At 35.5% G+C, this 22754-nt stretch overlaps 1 protein-coding gene across 3 annotated transcripts in view; it reads right to left on the bottom strand.

The window, feature by feature from the left end:
• LOC121414403 (syntaxin-binding protein 5-like) overlaps nucleotides 1–22415 on the bottom strand; it is a 72572-nt gene extending 50157 nt beyond the window's left edge. For all 3 annotated transcript variants that reach the window (XM_041607565.1, XM_041607566.1, XM_041607567.1), the window contains exons 1-6: nucleotides 22340–22415; nucleotides 21477–21577; nucleotides 9562–9696; nucleotides 6882–6945; nucleotides 6249–6456; nucleotides 4839–4917 (exon numbers count right to left, since the gene is read on the bottom strand). In XM_041607565.1, the coding sequence (XP_041463499.1) occupies nucleotides 4839–4917; nucleotides 6249–6456; nucleotides 6882–6945; nucleotides 9562–9696; nucleotides 21477–21577; nucleotides 22340–22357 (605 nt within the window). In that variant the 5' untranslated portion in view covers nucleotides 22358–22415. The remainder of the gene's footprint in view (nucleotides 1–4838; nucleotides 4918–6248; nucleotides 6457–6881; nucleotides 6946–9561; nucleotides 9697–21476; nucleotides 21578–22339) is intronic.
• Between the last annotated feature and the right edge of the window lie 339 nt (nucleotides 22416–22754).

The following is a 22754-nucleotide window of genomic DNA, read 5'->3' as shown; positions in this document are numbered from 1 at the left end:
GAAATAGTTAATATAGAATTGTTCCTTAATAATATCTCCCTCTAAACATTTCAATTAGAAGCTATTATCAATTTAATATTGTGTTATATTTTTTGTGTAAACCTTGCACAGGATGAATAAAAGCAAATCAAAATCTCTAAAATCCATTCCTTACTGAATTTTTAATTAATTTGCAATATCACTTCATCTGTAAAAACATTCAACAAGATATTTTTATGATAAATAAATTAACAGCAAGAAAAATTAAATGGTTCCTAAAATAAGTCAAATAACACAGTGACAATACAGCACCTACTTGAAATGTCAAACCAATTGAAAAAAGTATAAAAAAATTAATCATAATAACTCACAACTTTTAAAGGGGAAGATCACCCTGAATAAAAACTTTTTGTAAAAATAGTAGGAAAAATACTGGTGAAGGTTTGAAGAAAATCCATTAAAGATTAAGAAAGTTACGCAGCTGCCCCATGTAATATAAAATGCATAAATTTCAATTATCTGATGTTTTGTGGTGACTTAATTTTGTTGCTTTTAACTTTTAAGAATGTTTGTGAAGTGATTATTGATGTAGGCCTACTGAAGGTACAATAAAAACCATTTTCAATTTTCTGAGACAATGCCATTTCATTGAATTTTTACCATACGATATGTATGAAAGTTGAGCACTGGTACATGACGTCACAAATCAAATAATTAAAAATTCTAATAACTTTTTCATTCTTTGATGGATTTTTCTCAAACCTTTGGCCAAATTTTTGATAAGCTTTTTCTGACATTTTTAAAACTTTTTGTTAGGATAAACTTCCCCTTTAATGAGTTGTAATACTCTACATTCTAGGTATGTTTTTAAGTGGTATGACGTATTGTACCAAGAAAAGGTCTGGGGTTCAATATCTTAAACAAAACATGATCTCTGGCAAAGGACACATTTTAAAGTGAACAAAATCAACAAAGTAGCAATTTAACATCATTTTTCAATGTCCTTCAATCTTGCATAATGTACCAAGGAAAAGGTTACAGGTTCAAACCCAAAACAAGATATCAGTTCCTCAGCCAAACCACACATTATGAAGTGAACAAAATTAACAATACCAATTTAATATCGCATCTTTAGTGCCCTTTCAATAATCTTACAGAAATTATAGTTTAATATGGTTTATAAAATAAACATTTAATGTTAGTTGATTACATAACCAATATAAATTTCCCTAAGTACTTAAGCCAGAGAATCTTCTGTACATGAAAAGCAACGATCTGTAGAGAATCCCAGGACGGTTTCACAAAGCTGTTCATAAAACTACAAATGACTTAATGAATAACTGATGCTGAATATGACAAGCCACGTTATCTGTCATTTTTTAATCATAAAAGTTGAAATATCAAAATGTTTACGATATCATCACACACTGGTAATCCAAGGTATATTTCGTAGTAATATACCACTCTTTAAAAAGCAAAAGAAAAAATATTGGGCTCACAACATGGCATTTCATATTCCATTCATTTGCAAAGTCATTTGTAAATCACTTTATTTTATTCCTATAAAAAATCTTTTCTCAAAAAAAAAAAGTTCCAATGCTCTCCCTTACATGTGACCATGTTTAGATTCATTCCAACCGGGTTAGCTTTCCCTGAACATATTTCCATTAATATTTCGTTAAGATAAAAAAATACTGAAATATACTTTATATGGTTTTATGACATTGCTCCGGTGATAATTGTTACGATGTAATATCTGCACAGTATGCCAAACATAAAATCTAACCTCCAAAACTAAATAAACCCCAATCCTTATCTTTACATTATTCTGAACCAAAAACTCTAATACAATCCTAATCCTAACCCTATTACCTCCAAGACACCGTTCTCACTACCTTCATAAATCTAGTTTACTGGAAACTAGTTAAGTAGAAACTAGTTTAGCATGTAGTGAGAACGGCCAAAGCGATCTTCCAAACTGGTTCAGAAAACCACCTTGCGATGTAGTTTTTAAGATCGCTTTTCCTTGTCGCACTGGTTTTAGCGTGAGGACACGACCATTCTTCAGGAAGCGATCTTTGCACATTTTGAGCACGACAGGTGTAGACTGCCTACACTGCGACTTTGAATTTCACATGAAATGTGTCATCCCATTTAGAGCATTTCCATAGCGACAAGACCTCTTTCGTGAAGTGATTTTGAAAACCACTTTTGTGTGCTCAAGTGGGAACGCTAGCAAAGCGATCTTTCAAACTGGTTTCCTGAACCGGTTTCTAGTAAACTAGTTTTAGAAAGCGTGATGAGGACGGTGTCTACGATAGACCGGAGTAAATGTCACACTAGCCTATGTTGTGTCACCACTACTTACACCATATGAATAATACCCAAGCATTAGATACTGGTGTTTGTAAACACAACCACACTGTCAAAAAAAAAGGTGGGAAAAATAACAAGCCTTTTACAAGTAAGTCATATACATCTCTATTGATGCATTGCCCTTTCTTGTAATGAGATTTTGAAGTTGCACATTCCATGAATGATGAAAAGAATGAGTTAGAAAAGCTTTAAAAACAAATTACCATAAATCTATTCGCAGTTAAACCATTCCCTACTGGAAATTAATGGTCTGATTAATGAACAATCATGATTTATGCTATTAATAAGTATTAATGAACTGAGGACAACCATGCTGGATAGACCGGTCTGGAAGCACTTCTTTGTTCATGGTACCGGAGATGGCATAGGATGAATCCATTCCATGCCCTAAAACTGACTTGACGATAATTATATGCCCTCTTATAATTCATTCTGATTACAAGAATGATATGAGCATGAACATGGACAACTTGTTGTACATGACAGCATATATATATATATATGAAATGTTATAAGCCATGTATCTCGCATAGAGCATTCACATCAAATGAAATTTTAATTAAGATTAACACTGATGAACATATTGATAAAACATGAGAATCGCCCTGTCTGGCTGCATTTAGCAAATTACAATAAAATTAGGATGAGTTTAGAATTGATGGTAGGAATATGAAATGGATGAATAAACGACAGAGGAGAAACTCACGACTGGAACAGACCAAAACTACACACAAGAGAGGAGAAAACATGAAAAGAATCCTTATAGAAAAATCAAATGACAGAGATAATACCCCCACCCCCAAACCCATTCCCGTCAACCTTCAACCATTTCTCTATAAAAAAATACTACTTTGGTTTTCCATTAAATACTTTCTGCACAGAAATATGTAATACATAAACCTTCCATAAAAGAGCCTGCTCGTAAAGACTACTTTCTTGTCTCCCTTGAGATGTTTTTTTTGTTTAACTATTTCTGTAAAAAATGGGAAATTTTTGTTTGCATAGCGAAATAAGTCTTGTCTTCAATGTCACAGCATATGCATGTACATTAATGTATTCATATTTTTTTTCAAAGGCAGACTAACCACTAATACATTTCAGAGCTAAAGATACTTAAATGTTCCATAATATCTTGATACCGAAATATAATGAGTATGTGCCCAGGGGGCCCATTTCATAACGCTGTTCTTTAAAGAGTGACTTTAAGAACGACTGGTGAACCTTTCTTGTGTTACATGGGATTCACCAATAAATGTTCATTGGTGATTATTTAGCAAATAAGAAAGAACTACCTGTCATTCTCAAAGTCTCTCATAATTACTTTATCAAAATGTGCCTTGAACATCTATTTATTACACAACTATTATAAATGTTCCCATAATAAGAAAGGGACAAACAACAAGGAGTATTTCATGAAAGGTTTGTCAATAATTTCCGCTGACTATCTTGTTTTCAGCCAATCAGATGCAAGGATTTCAGAAGCTTGTAACAATTCGGTGGATTCACAATACGGTGCAACATCTATCAGTTGTGGCGGACAGGCCGAAATTCGCATTGCATCATGGGTAAAAGTAGACATCTGTTGCGCATGCTAGTGCTATTAAAGTGAATAAATGCATGCGATTATTCAGCGCTGGCCAACGCAGCTCGACCGGATATGCATTTTATGAGGGTCCAGGAAGTAGGCGGAGATAAATTTGCCCGCATATTTCCTTGCAAAATTTAGACCATTTTTGGTGAATTTTAAAGGTAAAAGCCGGTTGTGGTAACGATATCAAAATGAGTTCGTATAGAATCCAATGTAATGACCACCAAAGTGTCTGTTTGCATAATTAAATAAAAAATACATGGATGTGCCAAAGGATTCTGGAAGAAATTGTGTAATTGCTGAGAAATCAGCAAACAAGCACAGGATTCGGGTCAAGCATCGGGCTGAAATTCAGAGCAATTTTTACACTGTCCCACGGGCGCTTATCTGTGTTGGTGATCTTCAGTGAGAACATTTTTCAGCATAGATTTCAAGATTTCACAAAGTTCACTTTATGTAACTGTACCAGATCTAGATCCTCGATGATATACTGACAATTAAGCCTGGTTTTACAGACTTTCTCATGATATCAGTGTTTACTGCAACTACTGGTATTTCTCTTTAAGTTAGAAATTTGGCCTGTTTGCTGCAACCCATAGATGGCGCACCATATTGTAAATCCACCGAATTGTAAGTGAAAATCACAAACAAAATTGCTCACGAAATGCTCCACAGTTCCTTCACTGAAATGAACATAAAAGTGATATAAGAAAGATTTTGACAGGCGAACTTAAATTGTGAAGGCTACAAAGGATGTTTGGTACAAAGAGAAGAAATTTCTTTTGAATGAAAGAAATTGCATAGAATGTATTTGGGGGTATAGTACAGAAGTTGATAAAATCTTGAAAGGGTTTTATGATTTAAAGAAATTGATAAAAAATGGTGCCAAACTCACCCGCTTTTGACAGATGCCCATTCGACCTTGGGCACGGGGGCACACGGCTCTGGTTTTAATCCTTTGGCAGGTACTTTGGCTGCAAAGTAACAAATTAAAAAGCAAAAGTTAGTTTTGAGTACACTAAAATAATACTAATGATAAGTCCCCATATCTGATGATATTTTGAAGATAATTGATGATGTAGATTTTGAGATTTTGTGCTCACAAGAAGAGGTGGGAAATAAAAATAAATAAAAAAGAAAATTCGAACGAAATTAATAGTTGATCTGTCGATTGACAGATCACCTAATAATAGTTGCATTCATATACATGTAGTGCATAATAATTGTGTTTGCAAGTGCTTTACATTTACTCATTGTAACCCAGGTTACTGGATCCATCACTGTTCCCCACATAAAGTGCACCATCTTCACTCCCTGGGGAGCAACCTGCCTGGGCAACCACAGTTTACCAGTTCATACATGCCAATCTAATCACACTGATGTTCACATCCCACTGGGTACCCATTTAAAACCTGGGTGGAGAGTGACAAACTTGGATTAGTGCTTTGGCAATGGACATTGCCACCAGGTGGAATTTGAACCCTCGACCCTTAGCTTAAGAGTCAAGTGACTGAACCACCACATCACAACATCTCTATTAACAGAAAATGTGAGTATGAGCATGACTAGAAAAGGTAAATGGGCTGGATGAAAAGACAGAATGGTCATGATACAATGGTTTTAGATTATATAAGATTAGACCATTTCAAAATCCTCTTTTCATTGCAAATTTTTCCCACTTTCCCTTCAAAATATGTACTGATTGCTCCAATTCATTTCAAATCGTAATAAAAAAAAATCCTCAAAAATCAGCCCAATCACTTTGCTTCCTCTCTTGAATGCATCCTTGAGCGCATTACATAATTCTGCACCCCATGGGAAAAAAATCTTGTATGCATAGCCATGTTCCCATACTAAGAATTATCTTTTTTTTTTATTCCATTACTCTTATGAAAAAATGGAAAGTTAGAAAGACACTGTCATCTACAGTTTGTATTTAATCTTCCTTTAATCATCCTATTTTTTAATAACCTTAAGATCAGGGGGTTGAAAAAAAGAGGATACTCTTAACAACTTTGGAAACAGTTTGCAAGGCTTGATATATAGAAATTCTTCTTTTCAAATAAATTTCATCAACAGATATATTCAAGTCCCAACTGAAAACTTGTTTGTTCTCCCATTAACAGTTTAACAGTGTGTTTTATTCAGGAGAATTCCAAATTCTATTCTTTTCGTTTTCTGTTATTGTTTGTGTTTATTTTTCTTAAAGTGCCATGAGCACCGAAAGGTGGACCTGTGCCTTACATAAGTAGCTACCATAATTATAATTACAATGGTGGGAAAGAAAATTGGATATAAAACTCACCGTGAGGAGAGATGATATTGGCAGGCTTGTTGCAGTTTTTGACGTTCCATATCGTGAGCGTGCCATCCATGTGGCTGCACACAAACTGCTTGCCCTCGTAGTGCCAGGCGATGCTGCGGACGGGCTGGCTGCAGTTATACCGGTATTCAGCCACTCTCGTCTTCAGGTCCCATAATACCACGGCACCCGTCTCAAAACCTATTAGTAACTGCAGATTTAAAAAAAAAAGGATTTAAATATCAATAAATTCGAATAGAATAAAAATCTTAATAGGGACTGCAGATAAAGAGGGGAGGGGTTCAACCAATGCAAGCTTGAACACACATGCACCCACTTTAAAGATAAATGCCAGTCGTGGGTACGCCCTAAAAATGAATTTGAACAAAATCCAATAAAATAAGTACAAGTATCTGTTATGTATTTGAAAAATATGTGCCAAATTAATCCGGTAGATCATGTGCAATTGCTGAAAAATGGACAAAATCAGAGTGGCATTCTTTCTAGCCAGATGTATGGTACTTTTCTAAGCGATTTAGAAATGAACACATGACCCTCTGATTACAAGGCGACAGTCAGAACCACTACACCATGAAATTTCTTAAAGGATTATATTTACTGTTTTTCATATCTCACCTTATTTCCATCTACTGGGTTATCACTAAGATGTACAACTGGACCTGGATGGGTTTTTCTTGATCTGAGAGGAAAAAGAAATAGGAGGATTGAGTCAATATGACCCTGTTTACACATTGACTCGGCTCGCGTGTTGAATCCACGAGCCGGGTTGAACACTGCGAAGAAGGGATCAGAGATCGCGTTCATACGTACATATAAAAAGGCGAGTTCAACACGGCTCGCGGATCTCGAACGGAAGAAGAATTATGACGTCGCAAATTAAACGCGGGAAATTCACCGCCGGAATCGAATCTTGTCCGTGCGAACAACAACACAGCCAAAAGTGAAAGCGCGCGCAGTGACCTAGGTCAAGAGAGTTCGACACGGCTTTCTGTTTACACACGAAAAAATTGCTGAGTCTGACTCGGGTCGCGGGTTGAAACCTTCGATTTTGTAGGATCGCGGATCACTCTGATCGCGTTTACACAGCATAAAATTGCCGTGTTGAGCACGGCTCTCGTGTTCAACCCCTGAGCCGAGTCAATGTGTAAACACGGTGTACCAATAGTAAAACCATAAACCATACCACAGATGAAAAAAAAGCAAAAAGCAGAACAAAGTAAATAAAAATTTGACATGTCCCAAGGACACAGATGCCCCCTCTTAACAGGATCAGACGGACAGCGGCAACGCTTAATGCCCCCTCCAGACTTCGTCTGCGGGGGCATAAAAATTCTGAATATATGCAACAATCAGAATTCCAACATCTGTAACTTGCAAATTGAAATCATTTGTATGTATATTGGTTCCCTTTCCTATCAGAATTCAACCCTTTGCTTGCAGAAGAGTCTCTATCATTTTTTTTTTTTAGTTCCTAAAATTTGGGGAATTCTTTTCAACTTTGCAGACAACATTCTTAATCAAACTAGTATTGGCCAACAAAGTGGAGCTTTCATCTTGCATGATGAATCTTCCTACAATTACAACAACGAAATTTGTGATTGAACCATCTGAGAAGCAAAGCCTACGCTACGAGGTTTATCAGGGCCCTCAAGAGTTAACAACTTTCTTGTGATGAATCAACAGTAAGCTGTAATGACAACATGGTCACAGAGTTTTCGTCAAAAGATTTTTTGATAATTATGTCAAGGCAAGTACGTCCTATCTTAAGAATTGGAACGATTTATCCAGTGTTACACTGTTAGAATGTTACACCTGACAGCACAGGGTCCTGTTGCATAATAGTTATCATTATGGTAAACTTTGCCTTCCAATGGTGACTACCATGGTAATGCTGATCGACAGCCAATCAGAATCAAGGATTCCATGAAAGTTACCATTGCATGGCAAAGTTACCATGATGGTAACTTTTATGCCAAAGCATCGTGGGTCCCGTAACACAAAGGTTAGCGATTGATCGTATGCTTGATTTTCACGTTTGATTGTACATAGTTTTCAATGGAATTAATTCTATAGAAAAATGTTCTACGATCATTGCTAAGTTTTGTGTTATGGGCCCCAGAAGTAATGTAGTTTTCAAACATCATAGAAGCATATGTTATCCAAAAGAAATGCAATTATACTTTGAGGTACTAAATGTTACGTCCTGAATTCAAATGCAATGACCAAAAAAATTCTGCATTTTGTGAAACTATGCATTCATCAATTCATCAAAAAAGATAAATCCTATACTGAATGGAATAACATACACAATGATTAAGATATGATATTTATACATAACAGTGACAAATAACATGTTGACTTGTATATGCCCCTAGTTTCTCTGTACACGTTGTATTATTCATAATGACGGTTGACATTTCAAGCGCCCTAAATTTCTAGAACCCAGTCGTAATTGTATTTTGATCAGATCAGTAATGGAACAACAAATGCTATCAGTGTGGGCATAAGAGGTTCAATGCAACTCAAAAACACTTGTCTCAATGTACACTCTTATCTCTGTATCTTCTGTGGGGTCAAATTTAGTGGGAGTCAGCTGGAGTCAACTTGATTGAGTCAAATTTTCTTCTTTTCAAAGTAACTTTGACTAGACTTTGAGTCGATTTTCAGTTGATGCAACAAACTAATCTAAAGTCAAAATAGTTTGGAACTCCAAGTCTGTAAACATTTAATTGCTAGCTTGTTTCTATAAGAAAATAAAAGAAAGAATAAAAGATTATGTAATAAATTATAGCATAATATCAAAAGCTGTGTAAAAACATGTCCATTTGTCATTGGGCTGTTTCAACCTTACATCTAAAATAATAATGAAAAATAAGGATAAAAGCTGTATTTTAGAATTATAGCTATAATGGCAAACTCACATTGTCTAGAATTTAAAAATAGTTTGTGAATTCCTGTAGAAAACAATTATGAATACTTATCAATATTCAGTGGTGCTAAAAACAAGAAGCACCATAGCACGTACAATGTATAAGAAATAATAATAATAAATAACAATCACATTTACAATAATAATCCAAATCAGTTGGTCAAGAAAAATTGAGAAGTGGATTGAGGAAAGATATTCTTTTGAGCTTTTGAGTTACAGAACCATTTCTAGACAAAAGAAGATTGTCATTAATCTCATAAGCCTATATAGGGCTTTTTCTGCTCTATCCTCTATATTCTCAATTATTTTTTTTTAGATACAGGGTATTAACAGCCCAGCAATGATTTCATCATTCAGAATACTTACAATTCGATTGCTTTGTTCCAATTGATTACATAACCGGAAAGCACAAACGATTCTATGTTAACAACGTGGACGTTCCCCCTTTCTGTTCCGATGTATAGCCATTTACTTTGAAAAGGGAGATCACAGTATGTTATCCTGTAAAAACAAAAAAAAGGAGAAAAAATTTGCAATTACAATTATATAACATAGTGCGTCCCACAAAAAAGGTAACTGGGTTTCCCATGTCTTTTTCTTCAAAGGCAAATAAACTATGATATTTCATTCACATAGTCATATAATTAAATTTTTCCTCTTTATTTTGATACAAGAATATGAGACAAACATTTAATGAGCGAGACAAGTTTGAAATTCAATGTCAAAACCAGGTTAAACAGAAACAAGTGGAATGCCTCTGGCCGTCTCACCTGCATCACGCGGTTCAATATAGCAGCAGTGCTGACTTTGAATACTACTCTAACTCGCATAAGATGTTCAGTGATACATGGTTACTCTTATGTCCACTTTTTATGAACTAGACCAATAAACTTACAGAGATATGATGGTTATTCAACAAAAAGCCCCAACATGGCCAAAGTTCATTGACCTTACATGACCTTTGACCTTGATCACGTGACCTGAAACTCAAACAGGATGTTCAGTGATACTTGATTACTCCCATGTACAAGTTTCATGAATCAGATCCATAAACTTTCAAAGTTATGATGGTAATTCAACAGATACACCCAATTCGGCCAAAGTTCATTGACCTTTGACCTTGGTCATGTGACCTGAAACGCGCACAGGATGTTCAGTGATACTTGATTACTCTAATGTCCAAGTTTAATGAACTAGACCAATAAACTTTCAAAGTTATGATGGGAATTCAACAGATATCCCCAATTCGGCCAAAGTTCATTGACCCTAAATGACCTTTGACCTTGGTCATGTGACGTGAAACTCATGCAGGATGTTCAGTGATACTTGATTAACCTTATGTCCAAGTTTCATGAACTAGGTCCATATATTTTCTAAGTTATGATGACATTTCAAAAACTTAACCTCAGGTTAAGATTTCGATGTTGATTCCTCCAACATGGTCTAAGTTCATTGACCCTAAATGACCTTTGACCTTGGTCATGTGACATGAAACTCTAATAGGATGTTCAGTAATACTTGATTAACCTTATGGCCAAGTTTCATGAACTAGGTCCATATACTTTCTAAGTTATGATGTCATTTCAAAAACTTAACCTCAGGTTAAGATTTGATGTTGACGCCGCTGCCGCCGCCGTCGGAAAAGCGGCGCCTATAGTCTCACTCTGCTTCGCAGGTGAGACAAAAATTGGACTGTCGAGAATGGACTGATCCAGTCAGTGGCCAACAACAAAGGTATACTTGCCAACTTTAGAAAAAAAATTCTAGTTTAAATTTGAACTAGAAAACCAGCACTCGTGGTGCAGTCGCTGTACAGCGCTGTATGTGCTAAATTAGCATTTTGTTTTTTACAGTGTATATAAATATGGATGAGTGTGTGTGGTGGGTGGGGGTGGAATGTGTGTGCGAAAGTAGGTGGCCCGTGAGTATGTATTGAGGGTGTATACATGAGTAGGCCTACATTATATACCGGTAGTTCAATTATGTAGAGATAAGTATTGTAATCTGTAGCTGCATTGCTATTCGCTTTGTTTACCATCACCTTTCTAACTTTTAACTGTTAAATTTGTACCTTATTCTGTAAACGTGTAACATTTTAAATTAGTCTATTGTATACATAAGTTTGTATTTATAAATTTGTTATATCTGTATATATTATGTGAATCTACTTTGTAATTAAAGGGCCCCAACGAAAACCAGTGTTTGTACTGATTGGGTCACCCTTTTTAAATATGTGAAATAAATAAATAAGACAAAGATCTTAATTTTGTCCCAATGTAATGAAGCATGAAACAGGAAAATCAACAGGATTCATTTCATGAAATTGTACCAAATTTTTAGACTTGGTCAATTCCAGCGTAACGGACATGACGTTCAGACAATTTTTTGTAATTCAAAGGTTTATACAGTAGAATTAGCAGTCATTTGATAATTGTTACTAAGCTTATCAGACACATTTAAGTATCAGTTACATACACATAAAATTTCAAATCATTTTGTTGAACAGTTGCGGAGAAATTGCACTCTTTGTGAGCGTAACGGACATGACACGAAATGGACGAAGCATTTTTACCTCCTATTGCTTATCAAAATTCCTGTGAATTCTTAGATTGCATTGACCTGACGTTGGTGTTAATTTAACCTTAAGATCATGCTCTATCCATAAAATGGTGTTTAACAACAGTTTTGCAGTGCATTCTGTATTCCTATCTCAAAATGTAGCGTAACGGACATGACACACGAAGCGTAACGGACATGACAGTTTTGTCCACTTTTTGTAAGCGAATACAATTATTTTATTACAAGATGTGGTACAAGTCTAATTGTTTACATGTTAAGGCTAGAGGTTAGAGACACATATCATAACTGGTAATCTGTAATATCTCCTATTATTTTGCAATTTGAGAGGGGGTCTTTTTGTACAATATTTATAAAACCCAAAAATATTTAGAAAAATTTATTTCACACCGGTTAACAACAGTTAATGAGAATTTTCCAGTTACTACCATCCACCACACCTAATTAAAGGAGAAAAAGTTGATAGAAAAGATTATTTTTTATTCATGCCTCAATATTTGATAATATACTAGCGTAACGGACATGACACCCTTATGAAGTGAACTTCATCAGCACTTCTTAGTTTGAAAATGAAAGAAATATGAATAATGAATGTAATTATGTAACAGCAAAGTACCTTTACTAACACTAAAGAAAAATATGTAGATATTATTAGCAGGTATCATTAATTTAATAGCTATAGCCTAAGTGATAATTTTATATCTAATACAATGTTTATCATACCACTACGGCACACTGAGAAGACCAAATCTCATTTTTTGTGAGAAGAAAACAAAATGTACCAGACCTGTATAAATCCAAGATGAACATATTATGGAATGTATTGTATGATAAAGAACATGTACTAGTATTAATGTCAGCTTTAAGATTACAAAAAATGGTATTAAAAAGTATTTTAATAAAAATTTAATAGCAGTACCTGGAAACCGGTCTTTCATTATCGATTAGGTATATGAGTTGAAAGGCAATCGAAATGTTTGTACATGTATTAGCTTCTGAGATTTTTTTTTTCATTCAAAATAACTATCATCCTGAGTATAATCATCCTTTCATCAAATCTTGGATGTTCTAAATCTTACGATCTTGCTTGCTGACAAATGTGGCTGTATCTAATTTCGTTGTATTATCCGTGCTGCTGGTGTACAATTGAAGATACATCATTCAAATTGTGATTATGGCTGACCAAAATACTATGATGACATAATTTATTGATCGCGCCACATTCTTTCCACGGCCCCTTTGCTTTGTGATACTGCAAAAAAGTGCCACTGTAGATTCATGGATTCATAGAGCTACATCATGTAACACAGATATCCGAATACGAACTTGCTTTTAAATGTGAGCCCGTGCCATCACTGAAGAAGTACATGTACATGTAGAGGTTGGTGAAAGTCAGATACTTTGAAGTACCGTAATATCATCAATGATAATGAATTCACAAGTTGGAGTTTTATCATGCTCCAAACTGTCAGTGCAAAAACCTAAGATAATCAAATGTTTCTTCAAACACAAATGATGCAGATTGTGATCTGAGTATGTTGCCAGATCTAGCTGCATCTTATCCTAATATTATGTGGCATACCATTAATTCTCAGAAAAATCTACCAGAACAAGAGCTGAACTTTCATCATTCACCAACTTCTAAAAAGAGCTTGAATGACATGCAGATTCTAGGAAATATTACATTCAGCTATCCTAAAACAATTGAGACTGACCTCAGTCTGTGACACTGAGCCTAATATTTTGTTTTTGTGAATGCTGCCTTTTGCCATATATAAGGTGTCATGTCCGTTACGCGAATTGTCATGTCCGTTACGCCATTTTTATGAAAATGAGAAGTGGTAAGGGAAAATGATTGGTACACATGGTAGGGGGTTTAATTCTAACATAGAATCTGAATCTGCAATACCTTTAGACAAATTTCCTGTAAGCTGTGAAAACTTTAAGTGAAAAACGTAACGGACATGACACTGATAATGGTAAAGAAATCACACAAATCTGAAGGAAGATTTCTCTAACATTGATGAATGGCATGAAATTTAACGATTATTTTCTGTTGATTTAAACATTAATAAACTATTCAAAAGTTAAAAGAGACCTCTGGGACCTTGTTTGCTTTTAGTAGAGACAGGAAAAATAAATTGTTTAAAAATAGCCACATTTTTTACATTTTGCAATTTACTATTCTATTTTTTTGATGATGGAAAAAAATACCAAATTTTATTAATATTGTGATTTTTCTATTGGAAATTGAGACTTTATAAATTACTTTTTAAGAAAATTTGACTGCTTAAGTGAAATCTGAAACTTCATATTTTCTCTAAAGTGAACATTTTCCATGGAATTGTACCAACTTCAAAAACATGTATTTCCATTACAATATTGTACTGTACTGTGGATATATCCTGAATGAAAATTTGGATGAGATTGATAGAGGGCTGATTTAATGAAAGACTTGCATCTATTCTTTGTCTGAGCCCTTCAAACCTGCTGCAGTAGCACTCTTTGCTTTTGCCAAAAGTTCCTGTGAATATTTCAGAGTAGCAAGGAGTTCCATGAGACATGAGGTCCATCTTTCTTGTCATAAGGTTACCCAGCATTTTTGTACCAAGGAGAGACCTGAATTCTGTCTTGTTCTTGTTGACCAAACTGAAAATTCTCTCAGTCTGCATTGCTGTGGTACATGACGAGAATACGTCTTGCCATTTTGGTCATTGAGGGAAACTTGTGCAAGCCTGTTGCAACTGAGGTCATTTTTTATATGGAATGCCAGGCCTGGTCAACTCTCTCAGCATGTGTGATATCATTGGAGAACTCCTCCACTTGAAAGCGGCAAAATTCTTCTTCAAGGCTTTGCTTTTCATTTGCAGACAGAGACTGGGGAAAATGCTCTACAAAGAACAACCACTGTTGTAGTGTTGTTGTGGCCTGCTTTGTTGCATCCAGAATCTCTGCATTAATCAAGATCTTCTCTTCAAATGGATATGCTCTCTTCATGGACTTTATTTCACGAAAACAGACTAACAGTCTAAATGCACATGTAACTTACACATAAACTTACTTGTAGAATCTATGCAATGCAATTGCAAATGCACCGGTACGGTACTCACTCACTGTCACTGTGTTGTACTGACCACTGCACTGTCTGAATAACAATCGGAAACACAGTCACATTCACAATCCAAACAATGCATTGCCGACGGTATCCACTTTCCACATACTAAATTTGTAATTTTGGCTTTAAAATTCCAGGGAAAAACTATATCTATTGGCCATTAGCATTAGATTAGTCCAATGATCGTTGAACTGGATCTTACATTTGCATGCATATTATGCACTTGTATAATGCATGCAGTGCGGTATACTCGCGACGTTGCAGCATGCATTGTATTTGCACGTGTTGTCGCTCTAGCTGTGTTTGCACGCGCTTCTGCAATGTGCGCGCCATGTGAGATAGGCAAAGTACAAGTGGAATGCCTCTGGCCGTCTCACCTGCATCACGCGGTTCAATATAGCAGCATTGCTGACTCTGAATACTACTCTAACTCGCACAAGATGTTCAGTGATACATGGTTACTCTTATGTTCACATTTTATGAACTAGACCAATAAACTTACAGAGATATGATGGTTATTCAACAAAAAACCCCAACATGGCCAAAGTTCATTGACCTTACATGATCTTTGACCTTGATCATGTGACCTGAAACTCGAACAGGATGTTCAGTGATACTTGATTACTCTTATGTACAAGTTTCATGAATCAGATCCATAAACTTTCAAAGTTATGATGGTAATTCAACAGATACACCCAATTCGGCCAAAGTTCATTGACCTTTGACCTTGGCCATGTGACCTGAAACGCGCACAGGATGTTCAGTGATACTTGATTACTCTAATGTCCAAGTTTAATGAACTAGACCAATAAACTTTCAAAGTTATGATGGTAATTCAACAGATACCCCCGATTCGGCCAAAGTTCATTGACCCTAAATGACCTTTGACCTTAATCATGAGACCTCAAACTTGCACAAAATTTTCAGTGATGCTTGATTACTATTATGTCCAAGTTTCATGAATCAGATCCATAAACTTTCAAAGTTATGAGGGGAAATCAACAGATATCCCCAATTTGGCCAAAGTTCATTGACCCTAAATGACCTTTGACCTTGGTCATGTGACATGAACCTCATGTAGGATGTTCAGTGATACTTGATTAACCTTATGTCCAAGTTTCATGAACTAGGTCCATATATTTTCTAAGTTATGATGACATTTCAAAAACTTAACCTCGGGTTAAGATTTCGATGTTGATTTCTCCAACATGGTCTAAGTTTATTGACCCTAAATGACCTTTGACCTTGGTCATGTGACATGAAACTCTAATAGGATGTTCAGTAATACTTGATTAACCTTATGGCCAAGTTTTATTAACCAGGTCCATATACTTTCTAAGTTATGACGTCATTTCAAAACTTTAACCTCAGGTTAAGATTTGATGTTGACGCCGCCGCCGCCGCCGTCGGAAAAGCGGCGCCTATAGTCTCACTTTGCTTCGCAGGTGAGACAAAAATGGCACAAGATTGGTTCGAGATACCATGACTGTGCTTATTTGACAATTGGCTCATTAGCATTTCTTTTGTATTCTTTTGTTAAGATTCTCTTGCTGATCCCTGAAATGAGAGTGGATAAGATTCAGACGTGAGCTTCTGTGCAAATCGTTTCTGATGTGGCTCAATATTTATTGTTTGTATCTGCCAAGCATGAATGATTTGCTTAGCTGCTGATATAAAATTGGAGAGGATATTCCACTCTTGCCATGAGTATCAAATCTATATTTTTAGTAAAATATATTTTTAGTAGTTGTGAAATCGATCTCTGAAAACGGGTTTCCGTTTTTTTGTGAGATGCATTGTATCCACACTTGTACACATGAGAGTAACCACAGAGCAAAATAATCATTACGGTAACACAACATTTGGTCCTGCAACGATTGCTTGGGATCTTATTTCATCAAAAGATACAGGGTTAGGGTTGCAATAGAAGTTTTTGTAAGGTTCAGGGTTAGGTTTAGGATAAGGTATAGTGTTAAACCCACACTGTAAAAACTGTGGTGTTAAAACTGACACCAGTTGGTGTTAATAGAGGTCCACATCATGAGGTGTTAAAATAACACCCTAGAGATTGAACATAACACCAAAGAGTGTAAATGTAACAACCATAGGTGTTGTAATAACACCATCTATACATGTAGGTGTAAAACTAACACCACCAATCTAACACCGGTGTAAAATAACTGGTGTGGTCCTCTATGTACACCAGTTAACAGTTTTTGCTGTGCAGGGTTTCATGAAGGACCTTGCCAGTATTTTCAATGACTAATTTGCTCTCAGCCATTCAGATGCAAGTATTTCAGTAGCTTATAACAACAGTTGGTGAAAATCACTGACTATTTGTATCATGAAATGCTCCCCAGATTATGTATGATTCATGGACAGAATTCATTGCACAAATAAAATATTGGAATAACCCCTCCGACTGTCGAGCCACGATATATCAGAATCACCCCTCGGACTGCCGAGCCACCTTTCAATCTAGAAAGTCTGCGGACCTGTGGCAAGATCCGCCAACTATTCCATCACATACATTATGCATCGGCCAGAGACAACCTGGCTGGGTCACAAGGGACACGCACATCGCAGGCTATAAATAGATCACTACACATTGTCAATTCAGCAAATTGGCATCACCTCTGCTATGACGACTGTGAATGGAAAAGAAGAGAGAGGAGATCGAGTCATTCCGACCCTCCACTCTAATCACCATCTACAAGTAGTAATTCATTAAATATCCTTTCCAAAAGGCATCATGCAGAAATTAATCCATTTTTTCTGATAAAATTCATAAATCATCTGTTACAGGCATTGGTGTAGGGTCCAAATTCTTACCAAGGTTTGTGATGTGCTGTAAAAATATCATCTTAAAAAATTGAACCTGTAATCATTCAGTCTATTTAGTGCTTTGAAAAAGTGACAACGGACACATGACAACATGCAATCTCAAGCAGAGAATTTCAGTCACAGAGTGTTTGAATGTGTCACACATACTTGATTTTATTTTTGTGTTTTCTTCTTAATCCATATGGAAAATATCGCATATAATACACAACAAAAATTGATTAGAAGGAGAGATGGAGGAGAAGAAAAAGAAGGAGAAGGGGAGGGAGGAGGAGGAGGAGGAGAAGGAGAAGGAGGAGAAGGAGGAGGAGAAGAAGGAGGAGAAGGAGGAGGAGGAGAAGAAGAAGGAGAAGGAGGAGGAGGAGAAGAAGGAGGAGGAGGAGAAGAAGAAGAAGATGAAGGAGGAGAAGAAGGAGGAGGAGAAGAAGGAGAAGAAGGAGGAGGAGAAGGAGGAGAAAAAAAGGGAGGAGATTAACGAATAGGAAGAAAAAGAAAATGAAGAAGAAGGGGGAAGAAGAAGAGGAGGAAGAGAAGATGATGAAAGAGGAAGAAGAAGAAGGAGGAAAAGAAGAGGGAGAAAACAGAAGTGGAAACAGAATAAAAAGAATAATAGATGAAATAGAGAGAAGATAAACCTTATGATGAAGGGGCGTAGATACAAGAATGCAGGGGAAAATAAAAGACCGAGAGCAATAGAACGAGAGACAAATCAGAGGAAGGGTGGATAAAGGGTTGGAAGAGATCGTGTTGTATATATGAGACCCTTGACTGCAGTGACGTCAAACTATTTCAGCATTCACTGGGGTCTCGTCGTTAGCGGCAACGTTATTTCACTGTCTTCCAATATCATGCCTAAGCAAAGAATATATATTGTGCCTTCGATAGACTGAATTATAATATCATACACATATCATTCTATAACACAGGGCTTATGCTCATTCTATACGCCAGTTCGTAGTTCCACTCTGCGCATGATCTGAAGATTCTGCGTATATTCCAAGGAAGATCATTTGTACAAAAGTGACATGGTGGTTTAAAATTTAATGAGATAAGCACCAACTTAGATGTCTCAATTATTCCTATGTTCTTTTGAATTGTGTTTTTCATTCACATCCCTAAAAATTCAAAAATGCGTCCATGAACGACTGGTATTTCAGTTTGCCAAGTACATTGTACAACATGCTATGATATGCTTTCAAAGTAGAAATGCAACAAATACCTTCATAGATTGTTAATTGATGTGCTATTCTAGTCACCTGGTCTATTCAATTTCTTCATCCTGCTATGTAAGGCATGCTTACCTCATATCTTGCTTTGAAATCTGCCTATCTAATTAAATAAATGAAAGGTCATTTGACCAAAATTGTCCATGAAGAAACTACGAACTGGTCTAGTGCATCATAGTATTAAGTTGATAGCAATGATTTCACTAATAATATTCTGTTACTTAAGCATGCCCAATATCAACTTTTGTACATACAATTCAAAGTGAAATTATTCAAAAGGCTGCTGTTTTCAAACCAATTATTTGTGAAGCAAATTATATGATAAAATGTAGGCAAGTCATACATTAATTTGTTGCAATACAGATGCACTATTAAGTAATATTCTTATCATCATACATCGATAATTTTTGAAAAAAGGTAGAATACAATAAATATATTTAAAGACATACTAAACAAATTAAGGGTAAACAAATACTAGCACACAGAACCTTGTCTTGCATTGTGTACAAAACCCTTTTCATTTCAATGAAATAGTAGAAACAGCCCAAGAATATCAAAGGTACATGAGGATTTTGATATATCTCAACATATGTATTTATTCCTTAATATTTGAAAAAGAATATGCAATCTCTCAAGCTCATGTCAAAGTAGGCAGAGATGCATAACTACCACAGAGTATTTTTTTTCTTTATCTCTTAGCTTGAACCCTGTTTCTGTAAAAAATACAGAAACAGAAAAAAAAATTATAGAAATTGTTAAATACAGATTTTTATCAAATTCATGGAAAACTCAATTGATTAGGCCTCTTAAAAATTATGAAGAATACAGAAAATATCATTTCAAAATGATGGTTAATTCCAATATGACAAAATCAAGCATCTGAGGAAAATCTGCTGACCAAATTTATTCATGCTGGCCGCAGTTCATATTGTGTTTGTCAATCTTTTTATCTACATACTCCAGTGCATATTGACCAATTGCAAAGTTACATTTTTTATTAGATTTTCACTCATTGCAATAGTTTTGTACATCCCTCACAGAAGTTTCAAGCTCGTGACTAGCAAGTGGATATATAGCTTTAAAGGGGGAGTTCACCCTGACAGAAAGTTTATTGTAAAAATAGCAGAAAAAATAATAAAAAATATTGCCGAAGGTTTGAGAAAAATTCATCAAATAATTAAAAAGTTATTAGAATTTCAATTATTTGATTTGTGACGTCATATGCGAGCAGCATTCCTACATAGCGAATGGTAAAAAATCAATGAAATGTCATTTTCTCAGAAAATTGAAAATGGTTTTCACTGTAACTTTTGTATATCAATAGACAAATCATTTCACACCAAATCATGAAAAGAAAACAAAATTAAGTCATCAGGAACCATACAAAATTTGAAATTCATACATTTTATATTACATAACACACTGGGACAGCTGCTCGTTTATGACGTCACAAATCAAAAATTTTGAACTCTAATAACTTTCTTACTCTTTAACGGATTTTCCTCAAACCTTCACCAATATTTTTATTATTTTTTCTGCTAATTTTACAACAAAGTTTTCTTCAGGGTGAACTTTCCCTTTAATAAGCTTACAATAGACATGCATAGAGATGATTATGAGATCTTTCAGCGAGCATGTACTGTTCACCAGTTTGAATCGCTTTAACTCTTTGCACGCTGAATCAATTTTTTTGGAGATGATAATAATAACAATTGTTTCCATGTCATTTTCTTTACTTCAAGATATCCATATTGCACCATCATTATCATTATGTCATCCAAGAACTATTGCCTTTTATTAGCTTATCTAATTTAAAGGTAGGGGAGAAAGCTAATTATTATTACGATTGTTGAATTTAATTGTATGAATGTGCAAAATTGTAACATCAGCGCGCAAAGGGTTTCAGGCTCTGTCACATTGTTCCATGCAAGCCTGGTGAGTGATTGCCCGCAACTCACCCGTAACAAGTTTTGAGCATGTTCAAAGCTTTTATGCGTGCAAATCAGACTTGCATGCCCTCTCGCAGGCAACTGTGCGAGATACTATCAATGCGTACGTGTGACGTGGAGGCAACCTGCGGGTAGCAAAGGCAGTCACCCGCAAGTCACACATAAGGCTTGCACGGAACCTTGTGACAGGGCCTATGGAAAGTGAACCACAAGCTTATAAACTCCTATTTTCTCTAAAAGAATAATATTCTTCATTGACCCTTCATGACTATTTCTGCTCGTTTTGCAGCTTTTCAATTCAGACCTCATCCAACACTTTTGAATCCTGCTCGTTTCGTGATGGCACGATATCATTTTAAAGATAATTAAATGACCTTTTTAATGATATCAAATATGCATTGTATAAAATTGGGAGTTGGGAGAAATTAATGGCCACACTCAGATTTCCAAACTTTTTTGAGGGGTTTATTCTGAAGCAGATGTCACCGAAGCACCTGTAATCTAGCGTTCAGAACATGGAAGAACACAGAATTTGCACTTTGGAAAACCGAAAGCCGGGGACTCTACTCTTACCTTTCTCTATTGAACTTGAGTGAGTGAAGGATTGCTGGTCTTTTCTGACGAAGATTCCATAGATGTAAGCTATCATCTGCACATACACTAACAAGGGCCCCCTATAAAAACAATTACAAAGAGGAAAACACCAAATTATCAGAATATATTTCAAATTAATTTTATTAACTAAAACCAAATAAACAGACTATCAACAGAATATTAACATAATATTTTTCAAATTAATCGACTTATAAGTAAATACATGTATTCACAAAACAGGTTAATGAAGTGTACATACTCATTACGAAAAGCTGTGCAAAATGGAGAAGAAAAAAGAAATTGTTTGTATCTCTTTTATTTAATAGAAAAACTTTACCGGATAAAATTTACCATTTTCGAGCCATTTTTCTAAGGTCTACAAAATGTCTATAATAAGGGAGAGAAACCAGCTGCAAAATGGCAAGTTGTTCACTGTGATACATACAGCTATCTTAATACCAGTCTTGATTGGAAAATACATTACGTAATATTCTATATTCTATAACATAATAATCAGGCAACCATTCCGAGCAAAGGGGCTTCAGCATTCTTTTCATTTTAACTTTCTTGCAATATTAATGTCGAGCCTCATATTTATCAAGTTCATAATATTCAGAATTACAATTTCTTCTGGGATGAGACCAAATGGAGAGTAGACCAAAGGGTGCAGACCAAGGCCCAGTTGCATAAAAGTTACCATGGTAACAAGATCATCAGCCAATCAGAATCAGGGATTCTATGCAAGTTGGATTCTATGCAAGTTGCCATCGGATGGCAAAGTTACCATGATGGTCTCTTCTATGCAACGGAGCCCAATTCGGCAATTTACTGATATATCTTACCTCATTTACAAGAAACATAAGCTGGAGGACTGCTGTGTCAGAATCATGCCTCACGTGACAGTCTACCCCAGGTCTACCAAATCTGTTGGGTTAATGTCTGGGTTAAAGAAAACATCTAGTTCTGCGGAAATCTATCTATTATCTTTTTTCTTAATTACATCATATCTAATAACAATAATAACAACAAGAACAAGAACCCAAAAACAGTAATAACAATAATAATATCAATAGAGACTTTATATGAATCAAAATATTTACATCCAAACTCCTTCCCCCCCCCTTTTCTTTTTCTTATACCTACCTCAATCTATATCTACAATATTGTTGTATTTTTGTCTTAAACCATTCTCCCCCCCCCCTCTCTCTCTTGCTTTTTTAAGGCCTGGGGAATTTCTATGAAAAAAAGAAATGAAAA

This window comes from Lytechinus variegatus, chromosome 4 (assembly GCF_018143015.1).
Source record: "Lytechinus variegatus isolate NC3 chromosome 4, Lvar_3.0, whole genome shotgun sequence".
NCBI classification, from domain to species: Eukaryota; Metazoa; Echinodermata; class Echinoidea; order Temnopleuroida; family Toxopneustidae; genus Lytechinus; species Lytechinus variegatus.
The sequence above is the reverse complement of the archived record's forward strand: the minus strand, read 5'-3'. Positions and strand labels throughout refer to the sequence as shown.